This window comes from Micromys minutus, assembly GCF_963924665.1.
Source record: "Micromys minutus genome assembly, chromosome: 27".
Taxonomy (NCBI): domain Eukaryota; kingdom Metazoa; phylum Chordata; class Mammalia; order Rodentia; family Muridae; genus Micromys; species Micromys minutus.
The window spans coordinates 7,807,083-7,831,266 of NC_137962.1; the positions used below are offsets into that span (position 1 = coordinate 7,807,083).

The following is a 24,184-nucleotide window of genomic DNA, read 5'->3' on the forward strand; positions in this document are numbered from 1 at the left end:
ACAGACATGATTCTACCTCTAAAAGCAAAAATAGCAGGAAACAGAAATCACTATTTATTAATATCCCTTAACATAAATGGATTCAATTCCCCAATAAAGAGACATAAACTATCATACTGGATACATAAACCAAATGCAGCATTTTTCTGCATACAGGAAACTAATCTCAGAGACAAAGACAGACATTATCTCAGAGTAAATGGTTAGGAAAAAGCTGTCCAAGCAAACACCCCAAAAAAACAAGCTGGAGAACAGGGCTCAGACCATCTGCCACTTGGACCAGAGGAGCCCCAGAGATAAAGGCCTGGTGAAAAGGAGATCTGAGTAGCTAGGAGGCAGAGAGATCTCTGCGGAGCACGCACGGAAAGTGCACCCCTGCCCTGCCTGATCCAGGCACCAGGAACCCAACATTGGGACCTCTGTTCCCACCCGGCGGCTTTGGGACACAGAACAGGGCTCGACCATCCACCACCTGGACCAGCGGAGATCCAGGGACACAGGCCAGGTAAAGGGAAAGGCAAGAACATATCACCGACAACAAGATGGTAGGAGGAAAGTGAAAGAGCATATCCCAGGGAAACCAAGACAACCTGGCAACACCAGTACCCAGCTCTCCCATCACAGCAAACAGCAGAATGCAAAACACTCCAGAAAAAGAAGACTCAGACATGAAATCCTGCCTCAAGATGATGATGGAGATCCTTAAACAAGTACAGGAGGAAAAGAATAAAGAATTAGAAGCTTTTAAAGAAGAAACAAGAAAAACACTCAAAGAACTCAAAGAACCAGAAGAAAACAGAACCAAAGAGATAAAGGAATGGAAGAAGGAACTTAAAACAGAAATGGACACAATAAAGAAAACACTAAAAGAGACAACCCAAGAAGTAGAAATCCTAAAAAAGAAATCAGGAGCCACAGAAGCAAGCATTTCCAACAGACTACAAGAGATGGAAGAGAGAATCTCGGGAGACGAAGACAACATTGAAAACATAGACAAAACAGTCAGAAAAGATGCAAAAACCAAAATGCTCCTAACCCAAAATGTCCAGGAGATCCAGGACACAATGAGAACACCACACCTAAGGATAATAGGAATAGAAGAGGGAGAAGAGTATCAACTAAGAGGCACAGTAAATATCTTCAACAAAATTGTAGAAGAAAACTTCCCTACCTTTAAGAATGAGATGACCACGAGCATAAAAAAGCATACAGAACTCCAAATAGGTTGGACCAGAAAAGAAATACCTCCCGACACATAATTGTAAAAACACCAAGTGCCCAAAAAAAAGAAAGAATACTAAAAGCAGTAAGGGAAAAAAGTCAGGTAATGTATAAAGGCAGACCAAACAGAATCACACCCGATTTCTCAACAGAGACTCTGAAAGCTAGAAGAGCCTGGACAGACATCATGCACACCCTAAGAGAGCACAAGTGCCAGCCCAAGCTGCTATACCCAGCAAAACTATCAATCACCATAGATAAAGAGATGAAGATATTTCAAGACAAATCTAAATTTATACAATATCTGACCACAAACCCAGCACTACAACGAATTATAGGTGGAAAACCCAATAAAATGAGGGGACCTACATCCTAGTAAAAACAAGAAAACTCCTAAGCAAGAAAACCAAAAGAATAAAAAGACACAGGCACAACTCAAGCTACAAAAGCAATAATAGCAGAAAACAGCAACCACTATTCCTTGATATCTATTAACATAAATGGATTCAACTCCATAATAAAAAGACATAGGCTATCAGACTGGATACATAAACAAAATCCAGCATTTTGCTGCATACAGGAAACTCATCTCAGAGACAAAGAAAGACACTATCTCAGAGTAAAAGGGTGGGAAAAAAACTTCCAAGCAAATGGCCCCAAGAAGCAAGCTGGAGTGGCTATTCTAATATCAAATAAAGTAAATTTCCAACCAAAAGTTATCAAAAAAGATAAGGAAGGACACCTTTTACTCATTACTGGGGAAATCTGTCAGGAGGAACTCTCAATCCTTAACATATATGCTCCAAATACAAAAGCACCCACATTCATAAAAGAAACCCTACCAAAGCTCAAAAAATACATTTCACCCCACACAATAATAGTGGGAGATTTTAATACCCCACTCTCACCAATGGACAGATCATGGAAACAGAAACTGAACAAGGACACTGCAAAACTAGCAGACTATGAACCAACTGGAATTAATAGATATCTACAGAACATATCATCCTAAAGTAAAAGAATACACCTTCTTCTCAGCACCTCACGGCACCTTCTCGAAAACTGACCACATAACTGGACACAGAACAAGCCTCAATCAATATAAGAAGATTGAAATACTCCCATGCATCCTCTCAGATCACGATAGTCTAAGGCTAGTCTTTAACAACAACAAAGGAAACAAAAAGCCTACATACAAATGGAAACTAAACAATGCTCTGTTAAATGATAGCAGGGTCAAAGAAGAAATAAAGAAAGAACTTAAGGATTTTCTAGAATTCAATGAAAATGAAAACACAACATACCCAAACACAACATTCCAAACATGGGATGCAGTGAAAGCAGTACTGAGAGGAAAACTCATAGCCCTAAGTACTTCCAAAAAGAAACTGGAGAGAGCATACATCAGCAACTTGACAGCACAGCTGAAAGCTCAAAAATGAAAGAAAGCAGATACACCCAAGAGGAGTAGACATCAAGAAATCATCAAACTTAGGGCAGAAAGAGAACAAATAGAAACGAAAAGAACCATTGAAAGAATCAACAAAACCAAGAGTTGGTTCTTTGAGAAAATCAACAAGAATAATAAACCCTTAGCCAGCCTAACTAGAGGGCAAAGAGAGAGTATCCAAATTAACAAAATCAGAAATGAAAGTGAAGACATAACAACTGAAACTGAGGAAATTCAAGAAATCATCAGATCCTACTACAAAAAATTATACTCCACAAAGCTGGAAAATTGGAGGAAATGGATGAATTCCTAGACAAATATAAGATTCTAAAGTTAAAACGGGACCAAGTAAACCATCTAAATATTCCCATTACACCTAAAAATAGAAGAAGTCATCAAAAGCCTGCCAACAAAAAAATCCCAGGTCCAGACGGGTTCAGTACAAAATTTTATCAGACATTTATTGCTGACATAATAATAATACTCTCCAAACTATTCCACAAGAGAGAATCAGATGGAATACTACCTAACTCATTTTTTGAGGCTACAATAACCCTCGTTCCTAAACCACACAAGAACTCTACAAGGAAAGAGAACTCCAGACCAATCTCACTTATGAACACTAATGCAAAAATACTCAACAAAATTCTTGCAAACCAAATCTAAGAACACATCAAAACAATTATTTACCATGACCAAGCAGGCTTCATCCCTGGGATGCAGGGATGGTTTAATATAAGGAAATCCATCAATGTAATCCACCATATAAACAAACTCAAAGAACAAAACCACATGGTCATCTCACTAGATGCTGAGAAAGCATTTGACAAAATTGAACACCCGTTCATGTTAAAAGTCTTGGAAAGAACAGGAATCCAAGGTCCATACCTAAACACAATAAGAGCAATATACAGCAAACCAACAGCCAACATCAAACTTAATGGTGGAAAACTTGAAGCAATCCCACTAAAATCAGGGACTTGACAAGGCTGCCCACTCTCCCCCTACCTATTCAACATAGTACTGGAAGTCCTGGCTGGAGCAATTAGACAGCAAAAGAAAATCAAAGGGATACAAATCGGAAAGAAAGAAGTAAAAACATCACTCTTTGCAGTTGACATGATAGTGTACTTAAGTGACCCCACAAATTCCACCAGAGAACTCCTACAGCTGATAAATAAGTTCAGCAAAGTGGCTGGATACATAATTAACTCAAACAAATCAGTAGCCTTCCTATATTCAAACGACAAACATATGGAGAAAGAAATTAGGGAAAAGATACCCTTCACAATAGTCAAAAACTATGAAATACCTTGGTGTGACTCTAACTAAGCAAGTGAAGGACCTGTATGACAAGAACTTTAAACCTCTAAAGAAGGAAATTGAGGAAGATCTCAGAAAATGGAAAGATCTCCCATGCTCATGGATTGGAAGGATCAACATTTTAAAAATGGTCATCATACCAAAAGCAATCTACAGATTCAATGCAATCCCCATCAAAATCCCAACCCAGTTCTTCATTGAGTTGCAAAGATCAATGTGCAATTTCATCTGGAATAACAAAAGAACTAGAATAGTGAAATCCATCCTCAACAACAAGAAAACATCTGTGGGAATCACTATCCCTGACCACAAGCTATATTACAAGGCAATTGTGCTGAAAACTGCATGGTACTGGTACAGAAATAGGCATATGGATCAATGGAATAGAATAGAAGATCCAGAAATGAGCCCTCATGTATATGGTCACCTGATTTTTGACATATAGCTGTAAACATTCAATTCAAAAAGGACAGCCTATTCAACAAATGGTGTTGGTCCGACTGGCACTAAGCATGCAGAAGAATGAAAATAGACCCTTTCTTATCTCCTTGTACAAAGCTCAAGTGTAAGTGGATCAAAGATCTCCACATTAAACCAGATACACTGAAACTATTAGATGAGAAAGTAGGGAAATCCTTAGAACACATAGGAACAGGAGAAAATTTTCTGAACAAAACGCCAATGGCTCAAGCTCTAAGGTCAAAGATTAACAAATGGGACTTAATGAGATTGCAAAGTTTCTGTAAGGCTAAGGACATTGTCAAGAAAACAAAATGGCAACCAACAGAATGGGAAAAGATCTTTACCAACTCCACATCAGATAGAGGCCTTTGTATATCCAAGGTATACAAAGAATTCAAAAAGCTAGACACCAGAGAATCAAACAACCCTATTAAAAAATGGTGTACAGAGCTAAACAAAACATTCTCAGTTGTGGAACACCGAATGGCCGAGAAACATCTGAGGAAGTGCTCGACATCCTTAGCCATCAGGGAAATGCAAATCAAAACAACCCTGAGATTCTACCTCACACCAGTTTGATTGGCCAAGTTCGAAAACTCAGATTACAGCAGATACTGGCGAGGTTGTGGAGAAAGCAGAACACTTCTCCACTGTTGGTGGGGTTGTAAACTGATATAACCACTCTGGAAATCAGTCCGGCGATTCCTCAGAAAATTGGACATAGTACTACCTTAAGATCCAACTATTCCACTTTTGGGCATATACCCCAGAGACACTCCAATATACAACAAAGATACATGCACCGCAATGTTCATAGCAGCTCTATTTGCAATAGCCAGAAGCTGGGAAGAACCCAGATGTCCTTCTGTAGATGAATGGATACAAAAATTGTGGTACATTTACACAATGGAGTACTACTCAGCTATCAGAAACAATGACTTAACCAAATTCTTAAGAAAATTGTTGCATCTATAGAATATCATCCTGAGTGAGATAACAAAAGAACAGACATAATATTCAGTCACTGATAGTGGGATTTTAACCCCAGAGACTTGGCCTGCCCCAGAAACAACTCACAAACTGTGTGATGTTCAAAAAAAAAAAAAAAATTCTGCTCAATCCTTACACACCAAGAAAACGTTGACTAATTACGGGTTACATCCTGTTTTACATGTACTTTTTGCTCATTGTAACTAGTAAGACCTTAATGCAGAGTATCAAACCTTAAAAAAATGCTTAAAAATTTGTATATTTATATATTTTTTAAATAAAGTTTTTCAATAAAAAAAATATTTGAATGAACCAAAAAGTACTTTGCTTCTTTTTGTTAAGAGCACCATTTTTTCATTAGAAGCTCTTCTTTTGTAAGATAGCATTAGATAATTTTAACCAATATGATATATCCCGGAAACTTGTACCCATCAGTTGTTGTATGAACAGAAAAATAAGTCCTTTCTGAGAAAAAAGTAATATGTATTTACTCAAATGCCAAATCAAATATGCTGTATATAAACAAGCATATTATAAAGGAGAAAAGGATACACTTTGTTTCCAACACACAATGAACCACCCATTATGTTATTCCAGACAATTCTATGTTCCCCTTTTACTGCTTTTGTTCATTCCTGTACCCTGTAACATTATATACCAAACCAATGCTCAAACGTTCATATAAAATCCATTGGCTTGTTAAAAAAAGAAAAAGAAACAAGCTGGAGTAGCCATTCTAATATTGAATAAAGTAGATGTTCAACTAAAAGTTATAAAAAAAGATAAGGAAGGACACTTTTACTCATTCCAGGGAAAATTTATCAGGAGGAATTTTCAATCCTTAACATATATGCTCCAAATACAAGAGCACCCATATTCATAAAAGAGAACCTACTATAGCTCAACATATAAATTACACCACACACAATAATAGTGGGAGAATTCAACAACTTACTCTCATTAATGGACAGATCATGGAAGCAGAAACCGAACAAGGACGCAGTGAAACTACCAGAGGTTATGAATCAATTGGAATTAATAGACATCTAAAGAACATGTAACCCTAAAAAAAAGAATACACCTTCTTCTCAACATCTCACAGCACCTTCTCCAAAATTGACTATATTGCCAGTCACTAAACAAGCCTACATAGATATAAGAAGATTGAGATAATCCCATGCATCCAATCAGATCACCATGGAGTAAGGCTGGTCTTTATTACCAACAAAGACAACAAAGTTACCACATACACATGGAAGCTGAACAATGCTCTACTCAGTGACAGCATAGACAAAGAAGAAATAAAGAAAGAAATTAAGTATTTTTTAGAATGTAATGAAAATGAGAGCACAACATACCCAAACCTATGGGATGCAATGAAAGCCATACTAAGAGGAAAACTCATAGCTCTGAGGGCCTGCAAAAAAGAAACTGGACAGAACATACACAAAAAACTTGACAGCACAGTTGAAAGCTCTAGAATAAAAAGAAGAAAAATACCCAAAGGAAATAATCAAACTCAGAGCAGAAATTAACCAAATAGAAACAAAAATAACCATTCAAGGAATCACAAAAACCAAGAGCTCATTCTTTGAGAAAATTAACAGGATTGATGAACCCTTAGCCAGAATAACTAGAGGGCAAAGAGAGAGTATCCAAATTAAGAAAATCAGAAAGTAAAGTGGAGACATGATAACTGAAACTGAGGAAATACAAAAAATCATCAGATACTACTGAAAAAGCTTGCACTCAAAAAAAAAAAAAAAAAAAAAAAAAAAAAAAAACTGGAAAATCTGGAGGAAATGGATGAATTCCTAGACAGATACCAGATACCAAAGTTTAACCAGGACCAGGAAAACCATCTAAATAATCCCATACCACATAAAGAAATAGAAGCAGTCATCAATAGCCTCCCAACCAATAAAAGCCCAAGACCAGATGGGTTCAGTGCAGAATTCTATCAGACATTTATTGATAACCTAATATTAATACTCTCCAAACTATTCTACAAAATAGAGTCAGATGGAACACTACACAACTCATTTTTCAAAGCCACGATAACCCTCATTCCTAAACCACAGAAAGACCCTACCAGGAAAGAAAACATCAGAACAACCTCAATTATAAACACTGATGCAAAAATACTCAACAAAATCCTTGCAAACCGAATCCAAGAACACATCAAAACAATCATTCACCATGTTCAAGTAGGCTTCATCCCTGGGATGCAGGGATGATTCAATATACAAAAATCCATTAACATTATCCACCATATAAAAAAACTCAAAGAAAAAAACCACATCGCCATCTCACTAGATGCTGAGAAAGCATTTGACAAAATTCAACACCCTACATGTTAAAAATCTTGGAAAGAGTAGGAATCTAAGGCCCATACCTAAACATAATAAAAGCAATATACACCAAATCAATAGCCAACATTAAACTAAATGGTGAGAAACTTGAAGCAATCCCACTAAAATCAGGGACTCAAAAAGGCTGCCCACTCTCACCCTACCTATTTAACATAGTACTGGAAGTCCTGGACAGAGTAATTAGACACCAAAAGGAAATCAAAGAAATACAAATCGAAAGGAAGAAGTAAAATTATCACTATTTGCAGATGACATTATAGTATAATTAAGTGACCCTAAAAATTTCACCAGAGAACTTCTACAGCTGATAAACAAGTTCAGCAAAGTGGCTGATTATAAAACTAACTCAAACTAATCAGTAGCCTTCCTCAACTCAAAGGACAAACATGTGGAGAAAGAAATTAGGGAAAAGATACCCTTCACAATAGTCACAAACAATATGAAATACCTTGGTGTGACTTTAACTAAGCAAGTAAAGGACCTGTATGAGAAGAACTTCAAATCTTTAAAGAAGAAAATTGAACAAGATCATGAAAAGATGGAAAGATCTTCCATGCTCATGGATTGGAAGGATCAACATTGTAAAAATGGCCATCTTACCAAAAGCAATTTACCGATTCAATGCAATCCCCATAAAAATGCCAGAGCAATTCTGCATAGAGTTTGAAAGAGCAATTTGCAAATTCATTTGAAATAACATTCATTTGTTTAGATGCCTGCACATCTAAACAATATCATCCTGAGTTAGGTCACAAAAGAACAGACATAATATGCAGTCACTAATAATTGAATACTAGCCTCAGAAAGCTCTGAATACCCTAAAAACTCACAGGCCATAGGAAGCTCAAAATAAATCCCCAAAACTAAAATACAAACAATCAAAAACACTCCAAAGGCCAAAAAGTGAAAGCCTCTGTTATTCTTAAAACAAAAATAACTGTTTAGCACCCTCTCAGAGTGTGGTACACCTGTATCTTAAATCATTAATAATTCAAGTGCTTAGAATATAGCCTTGTGACAATTTTTTGGTATTCAAAAATAATTATGCTTAATCTCTATACACCAAAAAAACTCTGACTGTTTCCATGTTACGTTACACGTACTTTATACTTATGGTAACTAGTAAGATCTCAGTGCATACTATTAAACCTCTAAAAGAATCAAGTACTGACAAAAATATATTCATAAAGTTTTATGCCAAAATGCTTTTAAAAATCTGTACATGTATCTCTCTATTTTAAATAAAGTTGTAAGGAACATAAATAAGGTTGTCATTTAAGAGTAGAGATGTATGATATGTTACATCTAATACTGAGAGTAAGCTGCAAAGTGCCAAACTTACCAGACTCAGTTTACACTGAAAATTCTCATTGAAACCTCATTCTTTATTTCTTTTTAGATTTCTGAATCTTAACTTAGTGCTTGATATACAAGTAAAGACCCACTAGCGTTTTATGAAACACTAGTCTAACTAGATAGTAATAACACATAATTTATAAAACATTCTGAAAGAGACCTAAGAGGAGGAATGGAAATTTGATACAGCCTAGAAAGAAAGATAGATTGTTTCATCAGTAAAGTGCTTGTCATGGAACCGTGAGGACCAAATCAGGCTTCCCAGCAGCCACATAAAAAAGCTGACCATGAACAAATTTTCAAGATTCATTACCCCCACCCCTAGTCTCACCAAATCGGTGAACTTCAGTCTCAGTGACAGACCTTACTGGTAAGCAAGCAAGCAAAGATAGAGTGTGGTTGAGGAAGACACCCACGTTTGGCCTTGTGTCTCCACATGCACATGCAGACATGTGCACACATACAGGAACATGAACCACACACTCGCACACACACACACACACACACACACACACACACACACACCAGTATATATAAAATAAATTTTAAAAACAACATACATGCACACATACAAACATACACATGTATTCTCTATTTATATCTATATCTATATCTAATCTATATCTATATCTAATCTATATCTATATCTATATCTATCTATATCTATGTCTATATCTATGTCTATCTATATCTATATCTATATCTATATATGTGTGTGTGTGTATATATATATATATATATATATAGATAGATAGATAGATAGAGAGAGAGAGAGAGAGAGAGAGAGAGAGAGAGAGAGAGAGCATTGTTGTCAATGCTCATAAGTGCTTGGTGGACTGTACCTAGCAGAGGGCAGTGCCTACAGCAGCTTTCTCAATGACCATGAGGAAGAGCCGAACGTGGTAGGCATAGAATACAGCTTCCACACAGACAGCCCCTTCAGTGGAGGTCCTAGAGTACCTGCCCAGGACCCTCCCATGGATATCACACTCCCCCACCTTAGTCAGGAGCTATTGTCTGTCTCTTCCCAGAACCTGCAGAGGGTGCTGCATGCTCCCAGCCTCTCTCCCTCCCTGTCATCCCACACCTTTTCCCTAAAGCAAGCTGGGCTGGGTCAAGAGAGGACAGACAGCAGGTGGGATCTGAGACCTTCCTCAACACTCACGGGGAGCCCTTGTTCCCCTTTCTCTTAGGCATTTTCCAGCACCAGGCCCGGCTAGGGAACGGGCAGGACTCAGAGCCTGACCCTCACTGTGGCAGCTTGGGATTCCACGGACCCAGGGGTTCTCTGGACCCCTCCCATCATCCCCTAGTGCTTCCATGTCTCCAAAAGCACCTTCCTGTCCCTCTCGTCTGTCCCTGCACCTTGGGGCTGGGGTAGGTGAGGCCAAGAGGGACTGTCCACTTTACAAACTGAGGAAACTAAGGCTTAGAAAGCTCTAGAACTGACCCTCTGTGACAGCCTCCACCATACCCCTCTTAGTCCCTCCCTGCTCTACCTCTGTGGGTCCCTTCAGCCCAAGAGGTCATTCCAAGAGAGCAGTGCTCCTGTGGGCAGCTGAGGGTCTCAGGACAGGTTTCCAGCGTGGCAGAATTTGTGGGTGTGCGTGTGTGTGTGCATGCGTGCCTGCGCAGAGTGTTTGCTTTTAAAAACATGAAGATCAAAAGGCAGCAAGACAGGGTCGGAACCAGGGAGCAGGCTGGGAGACTGCTGCCCTCCTCCCATCAGACCATGGGCAGGGCTCCCAGCCCCCACCCCCTGTACATAACTTTTTGAAACTTTTTTTTTTTTTTTTTTTTTAGCGAATGAAAAAAAAAAAAGTGCTTGGTGGAGTTTGAATAGTACATATTTAAACTATTTCTACCATCATGAGGAGTTGAAGAATGTAACATATTTGGGAAAGAACAGTGATTGAAATAACCTTTTACTTTTGTCTCTGAAAATATACAACCAGTGGAACTGAAAGTATGAACAAATCCAGCTCTGACGAGTGTCTGGTTGCTAAAGGAGGATGTCATGGGTATATTTCTAGGTTGTTTCTAGGTAAGACTCTTGCGCTCACTTTGCCTATGCAACAGCACGCTGATGCCATTTATGTAAAGGAACACAACGACTGAAGGGAGATGAGCAGAGGAAGAGTCCACATTCCTAATAGTCAAGGGTAGACTGGGGTTTCCAGTCTAGTGTCCTGAGAAATTAAACTACACCATAAAAGCATGTCAAAATCTATTAAATCATCTTAATAGATGAAATAAAAATTTGCAAACAATTAGTAGAGACTATTATATGTCTATTGCCTCTTTTGTTTTTCCCCCTTTGAAACTACAGTTATTGTGAAGAACATAAAGTAAATATTTGTTCCATTTCAATGAATTTATTCCATAAAAAAATATAAGGCGGGAGCTAGAAGAGTGTAGAAAAAGATTAATCCCATTAGGAAATGTAGAAGGTTACAGATACTGGGTCAGAGGGGATCTTTGTGCAGGAATCACAGTTGACCTGAGCAGTCAAGAGTGCGTGAGGCTGGGGTAATAGGAAGGTACAAGGGGAAAAGCAAAAGGAGCAGTAAGGGTGGAGAATAGGCAGAAAACTGAATGTTTCTGGACAAACAAGAATGAAGAATTTGAGATGTGCTAACAGCAGATGAGGCTAAACTGATCGAATGTTTTGGCAATGACTTTGAATGTAAAAAATATAGAGTAGCAGAAACGAAGACCTAGTAGATTTTATTCTGTAGCAAGATCTAACTACCTGGATAAGAAATAAATGTTCTGAGATTCTTCTACTTTTTGCTCAGCCTTAATTCTTTCTTATTAGTTAGCTGCATCTGTACCTTTAAAAATAGCCTAGATGCTATGAGGAGAAAACATGGATCAAACTAACCTACTTAGAACACAGTGGGAAACCCAGCGTTGTCACTCAAGCTTTTTTTCAACCTCTAGTTCACACCACTATTGTCTAACAAAGACATTTAAAGTAAACAGAATTGCTTTAATACAGCAAAAACATCTGCTGCATTTAAAAATAATCTCCTGCTGATGTGACATATGGTATCATCAAAAACTTTATTCCAGTGCCCTAGAGCTTCTGAGACACCTCGAAATGCCATGATTACCATAAAGAGCTTTATGCAATTCTCAAAGCTGAAAGGAAAACAATTAATTCATTTTAATATTTAAAATAAATATGGGCCATTTGGATCATTTGGGAGGAGAAATGGGATCACAAAAACCATAATAATTAGAATCTGACTCCCCAAAGAGAGATGTTCTAAGATGTAACTTTCAGTTGGAAAATTCTCCTAGCTTATCTGTTTAAGATGTGTATTCAGTCTGTTCCAGCTTTTCTGGATTAGGTAAAACCATTCTGTGTACCTGGCCTCATTGGGGGGTCATTTATGAAGGGCACAGTCTCATTTTCTTTTACACAGAATTTTTTTTATAATCCATACATGTTACAAGTGCAAAAAGAGAGCGAAAGTTCAAGTTTGATGTTATTTAGTTAAATGAGTATTAGTAGAAAATGCTAGGTATCTGTCAGAATGTCATATGAGTGATATATAGAAGCTACCTTTACACTAATCTTTGGTTATAGAATAAGAGAAATAGAGATGACTGATGTTTTAGTTTGGGTTTTTATTATTGTGAAGAGACACTATGACCAAGGCAACTTTTATTAGAGACAATATTTAATTGGGACTGGCTTATAGTTTCAGAGGTTCTGTCCATTAGCATTATGTCAGGAAGTATGGAAATGACCAGGCAGACATGTCATTCTAGAAGGAGCTGGGAGTTCTGCATCTTGATTGGAAGGCAGTCAAAAAGACTGTCATCCTCAGGCACCTAGGAAGAAGCTCTCTTCCAAAATGAGGAGAGCCTGAGCATAGGAAGAGACCTCCAAAACCCACCTCCACAGTGACACACTTCTTCCAACAAGGCAACACCTTCTAACAGTACCATCTCCTATGGTCCAAGCACATTCAATCCATCACAAATGAGGAATGAGATTTGTCCCATAGGCTCATACATTTAAATACTTGGTCACTAAAATCTAAGTGATTTTGTTTGGAAAGATTTCTGTACTCTAAGAGGTGAAGCCTGCTAGAGTAAGCACATCACTAAGTGGAGGCTTTGAGAACTTATGACTTTTCCCTACTTTCTGCTTGCTATTTCTATGTGCTTTCTCTGTGTAGATGAAACGTCATCACCCAGTTATCTTTCTCCTGACATGATGCCTCCCTGCCATACTGAACATTACTCCTGTGGAACTAAAAGCTAAAACAGACCTTTTCTTCTCTGTGGTGGTTTGAATGAAAATATGCCCAAGAGGGTGCTAGGGTGTGATACTATTTGAAATAATTAGGGAATGTGGCCATGTTGGAGTAGGGTATAGCCTTGTGGCAGGAAGTATGTCACTAGGTGTAGGCTTTGGGGTTTCAAATGGTCAAATCAGGACAAGTGTCTCTCCCTGATGCCTGCTCATCTGGATGTAGACTTCTTAGCTACCTCTCTAGCAGCATGTCTGCTTGCATGCTGCCATGCTTCTGGCCATGAAGATAATGGACTAAACCTCTGAAGTTATAATCCAGCCCAAATTAAATGCTGTGATTTATAAAAATTGCCATGGCCATGATGCATATTTATAGTAATAGAATAGTCACTAATACATTCTCTAAGTTTCTTTTGTCAGGGTATTAATCACATCATTGAAAAAGTAACTACAACAATGAGTTAATATTATAAAGTATGATAACTGTAAGATAGTTAGTTAAATAAATAAATAAAGTAAGTTAATTTTCATGGCATATTGGAAGCGTGAGAGAGGTTTCATGGCCATACTTGGGAGATAAGAACAAATCCTGTGGAGGCAAGAATACCAGTACAGAAAAGTAGAAATATATTACAAGGGGGTGAGCTCTAAAGACTGACAGTACTACTCATTGTTGGGGATATAGTTAATCTGGGAAAGTACTTGTTTACCATGTACAAATCCTTGAGTTTGATTTTTAGCACCGTCTAAACTGGATGTGTTGATGGAGGTCTATAATTGGAGCATTTTGTAGGTTGTGGTAGAAAAATCATTAACTATTTTTGTCTATGTAGAGAGTTGTCTTGATTTGGGTTTTGCTCCTCTGAGGAGACACCATAACTAAGACAACTCTTATACAGGCAAACATTTAACTGGGATTGGCTTGCAGTTTCAAAGGTACAGTCCATTATCATTATTGGCAAGCATTGCATTGTGCAGGCAGACTTGGTGCTGGAGGAGCTCAGAGTTTTGCATCTTGGTCTGAAGGCATTCTAGAGGAGATTATCTTCTTCAGGTAGCCAGGAGGAGGTTATCTTCCACATTGGGAAGAGCTTGAGCACTAGGAGACCTTGTAAGTTCAGCCACAAAGTGGCACACTTTCTCCGACAATGCTACACCTATTCCAACAAGGCCACACTTCCTAATAGTGCCATTCCCTGTGGGCCAAGCATTCAAGCACATGACTCTGTGGGGACCAAACCACCACCAAAAGGCCTGCATGAGGCACTTGAGACCTTGTCTCAAATGAGAGAGACAGGGTTGAGGATAAAGGGCAAACTCACTTGCTTGTGGATATTTTTGGTTCAGTATAAGAAGGAAATGGGTGAGAAAGAACCAGGGAGGAGAAGATGTGACCAAACTCAAAGGCATGATAGGGCAATGTATGGTGTTAGCTCAGTATCTTGTAGATGACAGGTTGAAAAATGGTGGTTACTAGAGGATTACCATACAGAGATAAATGACAATGATGTCATTATCACTGTAGCACCTTCTCTAATAATTGTAGAATACTTAGTTTGCCCTGGGCTAAGAAACTCCTTTCTTAGAGGAAGGGCAAGTCATTGTATTTCTTTGTGTACATATACAATACTAGGGTCTTCTGAGGGAAGTAGACTGCCCTAAATTATTCCCTCAGTCAGATTGGGTCAGATGTGGGTTCAGAATTCAAACAGTCTAGATACTAAGAGGCTTTCTCTTAACATATATTCCTCAGTAGCTCTGAACCAGGCTAGAATTCTGGATTCAAGAAGGAAACCCAGGAGACTAAGAGAATGGAGCAAGATACACCATAGCATTCTTGATTTATGACAAAATATTTAGAAAAGAAAGAGAAGAAGAAGGGAACAGGAATAGGAGTTCTTGGGAAAAGATGACATAATTCCTTGTTTTCCCAACAGATGAGACCAATATATGTTCAACTTTGAGTTGCCTGTTTTCTAAATTAGAGATGTTAGCATTTAGGATTACTCAATAGTGTCTCCCCGATGTTCTACCATTTACTTTTAAAGAATAGATGAGGCATTGTAAGTTTTTCACATTCAAGAAGCTTGGATGAAATCTAATGTTTGACCTTGAGAAACATGCACAAAATTTCAAGTTCTCCAAATATAAAACCTGCTTTTCAGGATTTTAGGCATCTTTTTATAGGATAAGCATCACTAAGTAAAAAGGAGGCATGGTTCATGTACCACTACTGCTTGAAAAGTTTATTTAAAAATTATTAACTAATGAATCATTACGTAGCAATACTATTTCTATTTATGTTTACATTACACAATAACTTCAGGGTAGTTCTGCATGGTGTATATAAAGGAATTAGATGAAACATACTCTAGGAACTCATAGTTTTTTCTAATAAACGATAGGTAGTCAAGGACTGAATGTTCAGTGCAGCATACTGTACAGCTCTGTAATGATTGTATACATTCTTTGTATAAAACATGTTGAGAAATACCTGGATCATAGTTAGCACTCAAAAGATTGTATTTTTCATTTTTGTTGCCATTTCAGAAACTACTTTGTTTCAGATATGAACTATTTCCTCTATAGACTGTATAATTTCTGTTATCATATACCTACTAAATAAATATAAGGCATCCATACTTTTTCTAAGTTCTTTGCCTTTGAAAATAAGCACACTTTTTAATATTCTTTTTTCTTTTTACCTACATTTTTGTCCAAATGTAATTATATTACTTTATCCTATATCTTTCTTCCCTGTCGCCTGTATCTTCCTCTTTCCAAACCCTCTACGGCCTTTCACTCTCAGTCTCAAATTAATTACTTATTATCACACACACACACACACACACACACAAATACAAACACACTTGTATGCATATATATATGTATACATACATATATACATATATGTACAGGTTGGTTTTATGTCAACTTAGCATAAGCTAGAGGCACTGCAAGAGTGAACTTTACTTGTAAAAATGCCTCCACAAGGTCAGATTGAAAAGAACTTTTAAAAGTAGTGATTGATAAAGGAGGGCCTAGCCCGTTGTGGGTGATGCTATCCTTGTGCTAGTGGTCCTGGGTTCCATAATAAATTAGGCTGAAGAATCAGTGGGGAGCAAGCCAGTAAGCATGGCCACTGAATTAGCTCCTGCCTCCAGGTTTCTGTCCTGTCTTTCTTCATTGATGGAAGGCAATGTGGGAGTGTAAGCCGAGTAACCCTCCTCTGCAACTTGCTTTTGGTTCTGGTGTCTCACCACAGCAATAAAAACCCTGACTAAGACAATATGTATGGACAAATAGACAAATACAATCTTCTGAATCTACCTTATTTTTGTTATTGTTATTTCTGTACGTGTGTGTTTTAGGGCTGACCACTTTGTATTAAATAACCAATAAGGGGTCCATCCCTGGGAGATGATACTTCTTCCTCTTTCAGCAATCATTGATTGCCAATAGGTTTTATCTATATGGGGGCGGACCCCATGGGACTTCTCCTTCCACATCAACATGTCTATTGATATTGCTGTTGTTCCAGGCTTGGAGCTTTCAGTGAACAGAAAGCAACAGTATCCACTGAAGAACACAACTCCCTGGAGGGAGTCAGACAAACTCTAGTGTCAAACACTCAACAGATTACCTAACAATATCTCCAACAATTTAAATAATGGAAATTTCTCTTCATTCTCTAGGCCTTGTCTGGAGTGAAAAATACGACTTACTTGACTCTGTCTACGCTAGAGATGAGTGTCTGTACAGGTGATAAGGTGAATGCAGAAACATGAAAATATTTATAGGTTATATTTACAAACTTTGTACTTGTTCAAGATATTCTTACATCTTTTACCCAGGTTGGAATACTTGTCATTAATTCACTGTGCAGACCTGCATCCACAGCTCAGTGGATGAGTTTGGACAGTGTTTCTTTATGGGAATTCACTGTATGCTTATAATTTATCTGTAACCTAACAACTATTGCCACAGGTACATTTGGAGCTATTTGTGTTCTTATTAATAACCCATGAGTCGAGGTGCTGATATCTTGTCCTCATAATATTCTTAATCTTCAGCTAAACTTTCCCCCTTATAACCAGTCCACAGCTAATAAGTTGACTTGTGATTGAACAAAACGTCATCTCCATACTTCTGCTGTGTCCTACCATAAGATGAAGCCAATACTTGAAAAGTCCAAGAAGAGTTAATTATTTATGTTCAACCTGGCTTCTTCAGCTTTGCCTTTTATTTGCAAAAAACATAATGTTATTATCTAGATAGCTGTTGGTATCTGTTTTTAGGCTCTTCTGGTATTCCCTTTGCACCATAGAGAATTATGAACCATTACAGTATTATAATTAGCTCTAAGAGGTAAATGGAGATGTATTTGCCAGTGACACACAATATTTTGAAAAATACAGATGAAGTGTAATGATGAGCTCTAGTTGCTATGTACTTAAGGAGAGCCACCATTTTGCCTAACCTTCAGATAAATAAGTCTACCTTATTTTAAATGAGACAAGCCAATTCATAATGTTTCCCCAAATGAGTCCTCTTGGGACTGAGCTGAATTGGCTGAGTCACATAAATAATTATACAAAATAACACTAATGGAAACTCTTCGCTGACTTGCAAAGGCATTGCATACAATATTTCCAATTGTTAAGGAGACTTTTCAGGCAGGATATTATTATATCCTTGCTATGGATGGAAAAAAGAAGACTCAGATTATACTCATCTCACCAAAATAGTAACCAAGCAAAGATTTCAAATCCAGGACATTCTCATTACAAAACCTGTGTATTTTCTGCTGGATTCCTTTGCCCCTCTACCACAAAGGATATTCCCAGGTATAATGAAAAACTTCAGCAGAGACCAAATGTTAGTGGGAAGTAACTTCAGGACTGAATGATACAGATTCAGTTCTTAGATACTAGAGAAGGGAAGAGCAACATCTGATCAAACATGGGTCTATAAGATTGTTGTGGATTTGGTTTAATGCTTGCATTATGGGTTCCCAAATTGCAGCAGGTGAGAAGCCGAGGGTCCCTGCCATCAGCTGGTTCTAACTTGTAAATACAGTTTTATGCAGTCAATGGTTGGGCAGAGAGACAGAGGTGGGACTTTAGGATTCACAAGCAAGGGGACCAAAGAAGGAGGCAGAATTGCCAATGCCAGGAAAAGAATAAGATACAGGATTGAGAGCTGTAGATGAGAGAACTTACAATCATGTAAGAGCCAGGGAAGAGCAGCCCCAGAGGCCCCTATGTTTGAGTCTGGGGTAGCAAAGATGGAATATAGATTTTGGTAAGTAATGATTTAGGAGTATTGGAGAGAAGGCATTAGCAACATGAAAATTTGGGAATGAGCCAGCCATTGCAATGCTTAAGGCATATTAGAGAGAAGGCTGCATGTGCGTGTCTTTCATTTGAGAATCCAGAGCATGTGGGCGGGCACCGAAGAACTCCACAGCCCTGGGGAATCCAGAGCAAACTCTTCAAACTGTGACTACATAAGATTACAACATTGTTTGCTTAATTTTTACACAAAGAATTTTCTAGTAAGTGATAGCTTCTTTCTTCCAGGAAACCAACAATACTGACCCATAAATTTTTATTTTTAGATGCACCTTATCTCTTGTGATGCACATACAGAGAAACGTACTAACTGGTGAACGGATGAGAACTCAGTAGTGTAGGCCTTTCTACTAGCAAGCAATAGACTATGGGGCAATGCTGACACCCGGACAGTTTGCATTGTCATCTGAGCAGAATTATTTTTCCTTCTATGAAGTAAAAACATATACCAACAGCATGGAGAGAGGGCTCATCCTCTGAAAGATCTTTGGCTGCATTGTCATGGGGACCAAAGTTTGGATCCTAGCACTCATACAAACTAAATCAACTCTGAGGAATCAAAGACAGGTAGATCTCTGGGGCTTGATGGTTTCCAGAGTAGCCAAGGAAAATGAAAGTCCCAGGTTCGGAATAGAGGAGGACACCTGACCCTCTCTTGTCCTCCACATACACACAGACAAGAGAAATTACACACACACACACACACACACACACACACACACACACGAGAGAGAGAGAGAGAGAGAGAGAGAGAGAGAGAGAGAGAGAGAAAGAGAAGAAAAAAAGGGAGAGAAGGGAGGGTAAGGAAGGGAGGGAGGGAGAGAGAGAAAGAGAGACAGATACATTCACACATGTAGATATATATTCACACATACATTCATATATATACACATACATATACATATACATACATACCACACACATACATATCCATGCACACACATATATATGCCTGCACACATACATACATATACACACATATGTATATTACGTATATATTCACACACATACATATACATTCATATACATATACATTCACACATACATATGTACATTCTCTCACACACAGAGTCAGAAAATAAAAAAAAATAATATTAAAGTTGGCAGTAGAAGAATCCATGCAGCAAGCCACATTGCTAGAATACAATGATCAAAAGGTAGTTAGAACTGAAGAGCAGGAAAAGATAAAACCTTAAAGTATGAGATCCCAATTGTCATTGTGTTCAGAATTCCATAAACACAGCAAATAGTATCCTGGGAGACTCTCCCACAATACAGCTCTTGTGATAGACCATCAGGAGCAGCTGAATGAATTATTAACATGGCAGAGTTTTTGAGTTGGCCCAAGTCCCATGGAAAGAGTCACGTGTTAGTCTGGCAACGGGTCTGCTTTGCACAGGAACATAACACACAGCCCTGGGGATCTCATCTGTAGTGTAGGAAGTGCTCTCCTTTTGGGAAATACTTTCTCTAAATGATCTGTAATGTATTCAGAGATTCTACAATACAGCTGTCATGGAGGTTCCACCATTGTTTTAGGCACTAACTTAGAAGATTGCCCTGTGCTCTCTAACACTGATGCAGAATCTGCATGGTCCGTGGTATCTTCTTGTGCTGTGAGCCTTGGCCCAGAAGATCTGGACCCAACCTGTGTGCCACATCCATGATAACACAAATCTGGGTTCACTGACTTCCAACACCCATGCCTCATGCTTTAACCAATCCAGTCCTTAGAAAGCACTGCCTTCTATTCCCCCTCCTTTTTAGGCATGCATCTTTCACAGCTACGGTGTAAAGTCCCACTCCATCAATGAAGGATTAAAATATATTTCTTACAGTATGCCCATAACTGTGAGAATAAAGAACCTACTGTGGCATAGTCAGTGTATCTGCTATGCACACAACTTCCAGAAATGTGCAAATTTAGGAGTCTGTATGTTGATTCTTAAGCTGGTTTTCAGAACAGTCTTTCATGTTTTTCTTTAACCATTGCTTTAAAAAGCAATGAGATATATGAAGCTTTCTCATCTAAGTATTTGTAATAGGAGTACATCTTCACCATCTGGATGCTTATCTGATTCTAGAGAAACCTATCACTTGCTACAAGCTATTTCTAAGCACCCTACAATCTTCCCAATCAGTATATCTCAGACTGTTTCCATATTTATTTCAAACAAGTTAATTTTGCTAATCCTTTAACTTCATCTATTCTGTTTTCCCTGCTTCATCCTTTAGTCTGGGTTTAGCCCCAGGTGCACCAAAATATCCCTGCTGAAAAGACAGGATAACATATAAGCAATTTGATAAGGATCAGGGTCTACAGTTTACAGTCTATGAGTTTACAGTTTACATTTCCATGTAGTACAAAATGTATTTAAAGTTTTAAGAAGGAAGTCCAAAATGAAAGTGCTGATGATTTTTGAGGATGACTACCTTGGTTACAAACAGCAATTTTAGGTCCGGGCATCAGGGAGGTATTCGGTAAGTGTATTTACCTCTTGTAGGAAGCAACAAGGAGGGTGAGAACCGTTTATTTTGCTCCAAGTCTAATATGAGTGTTTTAGATTCTGGGAACCTATGGCATAAACTTGGAGAGAACATTTGCAGGGCAGGGTATGTTTGGAATGAATAAAGTGTCCCGTGATAGAAAGCTAGCTCCATGATGTCTGAGACACATTCGTGCATTTGGTACCTGTCTTTGGTTCTCTGTCTCCAGGCGAAGCCTGGCTTCCACACACCTCCGGGTCTCCAGGAAGGCCTGGCGCTGGGCACGGTCTGAAAGGTAACTGATGAAGATTCCTGCTGTATTCATGCACATGAATAGCACCACCTGGGCCAGGACCTGTGAGATAATTCCAAACATCCTGGTTAGATGTGTCAAACAGCAGCTGCTTAGAGGGAAAGGTTAGGATAAGTAAATATTTTAGCAGGAAGTTTTTATTTGTCACCTAAATGTCTTATCTTGTGCCATGTTAGTCGAACAGAACACTACTTTCCTTCTGATTTTGAATCCAAAGTCACTTTTCAAACATACCTTTCTTGACAACTCCACACAATTAGAAACCATTGTTCAGTACTTAGAAACATGAGGTACAGAAGGCTGCAAGTCTTCTCTCTTGACCTCACATTCCCACATCCTTCCATTGGCCAGCTCCAGAAGGACAATGCAAAACAAAACGATACCATAACTTTTCACAGAAAGAAAGAACCCCTTAAAGGAGGCTCCTGTCTATAATCTGAGTACTCATAAAGCTAAGAGAGAAGGATGGCTGCTGCGTGTGTGAGGCTAGCCTGGGCTACTGGGTGATAGTATGCCTGAAAATAAAAAAGACAATAAATGAATAGATTCTTAAATATAGAGAACCCATATTGAAAATCTAAACTTTGGGGGTGTAGGTAAAGAGTGAACATGGGGTTTGGGGCACACTAAGTATGTTCTTGACCACCGAGTTGCCTTCCTCATACCTACAATTATTGTATAAGCTCTTTACTGAACATTACATGCAGAGGGTAAATAAAACGTGATTGAACTGAGCATCAAAGGTCTGAACTGAGATTTGAACTGCAGACTAAGAGACAAAGATTTTCACTTGATTTTTTTCAAGTTAAACATTGGCAAAAATGAAGCTACATAAAAACCACCAGTTCCAGACGACGACAAGCTTGCCTAAGTTTCACAAATTCCCCAACTTTATACAGTTATGCAGCACAGAAAACAATGAAGTGACGTCCTTCTCCAGAGAAACATGGTCCGTAATGACACCCATTCTGACTTGGGTCAGATGTCAGAATTAGCAGTCAAAATGCCTAGCAGTGCTTTTCCCTGCTCTGCTAAAGAGAAAAAGCAAATATGCTCGTAGAGATCGAAAAGTCAGGGAACAAAGGGAGAAACAGAAAACCTGGGGTCACACCTGATGGAAACTCTAGTCCCAAAATGAAAACATTCAAGCCTTGATGTCAAGAAACCAAACTTGGGCTTTAGTTTCAGACTCCTTCTTAGAGATCCGGAGCTAAGTTTCAACTCGAGGCAGGTACCTATCATTAGTTTCTAAGTGACCTCCAGCCCAGCCAAAACGGAGCCTAGCTCCAGTTCCTAGGCTGACCTCAAGAAGACCCGTGTTGCCAGGTTAATCTCCTCCAACAAACCTGAGTCTAACATGTCTCCAGGTTATTTCCTCCAACAAATGTGCACCTCCAGGTTACAAGCCCATCCCTGCCTAACGATTACTAAGTAGGAAGAAATAAGAATTTAAGTTTAGGTTTGGCTCCCAGCACCAGCTGATTATGCTAAGGGCCACAGTAGCACACCAATTAGATGCTTGCCAAGCCAGAAACTTTCACCCGTGTCTTGTTGATTTCTGTAAAACCTTGCCTCAATAAATGTTCAGGGCTTTTCCTCCACCAGAACTATCCTGCAGGGGCAGCAGTGAGGTAAGGCTGAGCTAGCTGGAGTAAAGACCTGGATTTGATTGCTTCTGATTGGCTCCTGACTGGTCTTTCTGGCTTCAGGAACACTTCTTTGGTACCACAACATTAAGGCAGCACATAGGAGAGATAAGGATTATTAGCCTATTTCTTGGAAAGACACTGCTTAAGGGCCTTAATAATGTGTGCATCCATACCTATAACCTAACTTGTCACAGGAAAGGAAAAAGAGAATGTGACAGAGTAAGGTATTCAAGGAACCAGTGTTTTCACCAATTTTTAGGAAGGCAGTTTCAGACTTAAGAAACTGTAAAGTCCACATTGGCTAAATGTGAACAAGATGGGTCTGTATACATCATAGTCCAAATGCCAAAAGCCAAAAAGAATCTTTTAAACAGTCATAAGATAATGTTAGACCTTAGAGATCTACTTTCCAGTTTAAGCATTATTTCTAGATTAAATATGAAGAAATTATCTATACGTTATTGATAAAATGTTCCTAACATGTGTTTATATAAAAATTCTGAAATTTAAAACAAAATAAAGTTAGTTGTGTTACACAAATACTAGATTAAAAATATTACTAGGGAAGCATAAGGTCTTTATATAATGGGAAAGTGTCAGGAACATATCAGGAAAATATTAACACATTTAATATTATAGTCTCAAGATATGCAATGCAAAATATGATGAAAATTGGTATGATTATTTATAGATCAATGTTCTAAGAATGTATTTTCAGCAGTTACTGTATCAAAAAATAATGTATCTTTAAGTTAAAGGTCACTAAGTGGAGTACAGTATCCAACAATTCTACTTAAAAATGTAAAGATTTCTTATAACAAGACCAGAAACTAGATTTTAAAGCACTAATATCAAACTAATTCGATTACTTGGTGGTTTGAATAAGAACATCCCGTCCTAAGCTTGGTTATTTGAATCCTTTGTCCCCAGTTGTCAG

At 38.3% G+C, this 24,184-nt stretch overlaps 1 protein-coding gene across 3 annotated transcripts in view; it reads right to left on the minus strand.

The window, feature by feature from the left end:
• The window catches only part of ADCY8 (adenylate cyclase 8), a gene marked incomplete at both ends in the record, with an annotated part of 219,780 nt that overhangs the window by 152,107 nt on the left and 43,489 nt on the right, over window positions 1-24,184 (minus strand). For all 3 annotated transcript variants that reach the window (XM_080939054.1, XM_080939053.1, XM_080939052.1), the window contains one exon: window positions 21,491-21,640. In XM_080939054.1, coding sequence (XP_080795180.1) covers window positions 21,491-21,640 — 150 coding nt within the window. The remainder of the gene's footprint in view (window positions 1-21,490; window positions 21,641-24,184) is intronic.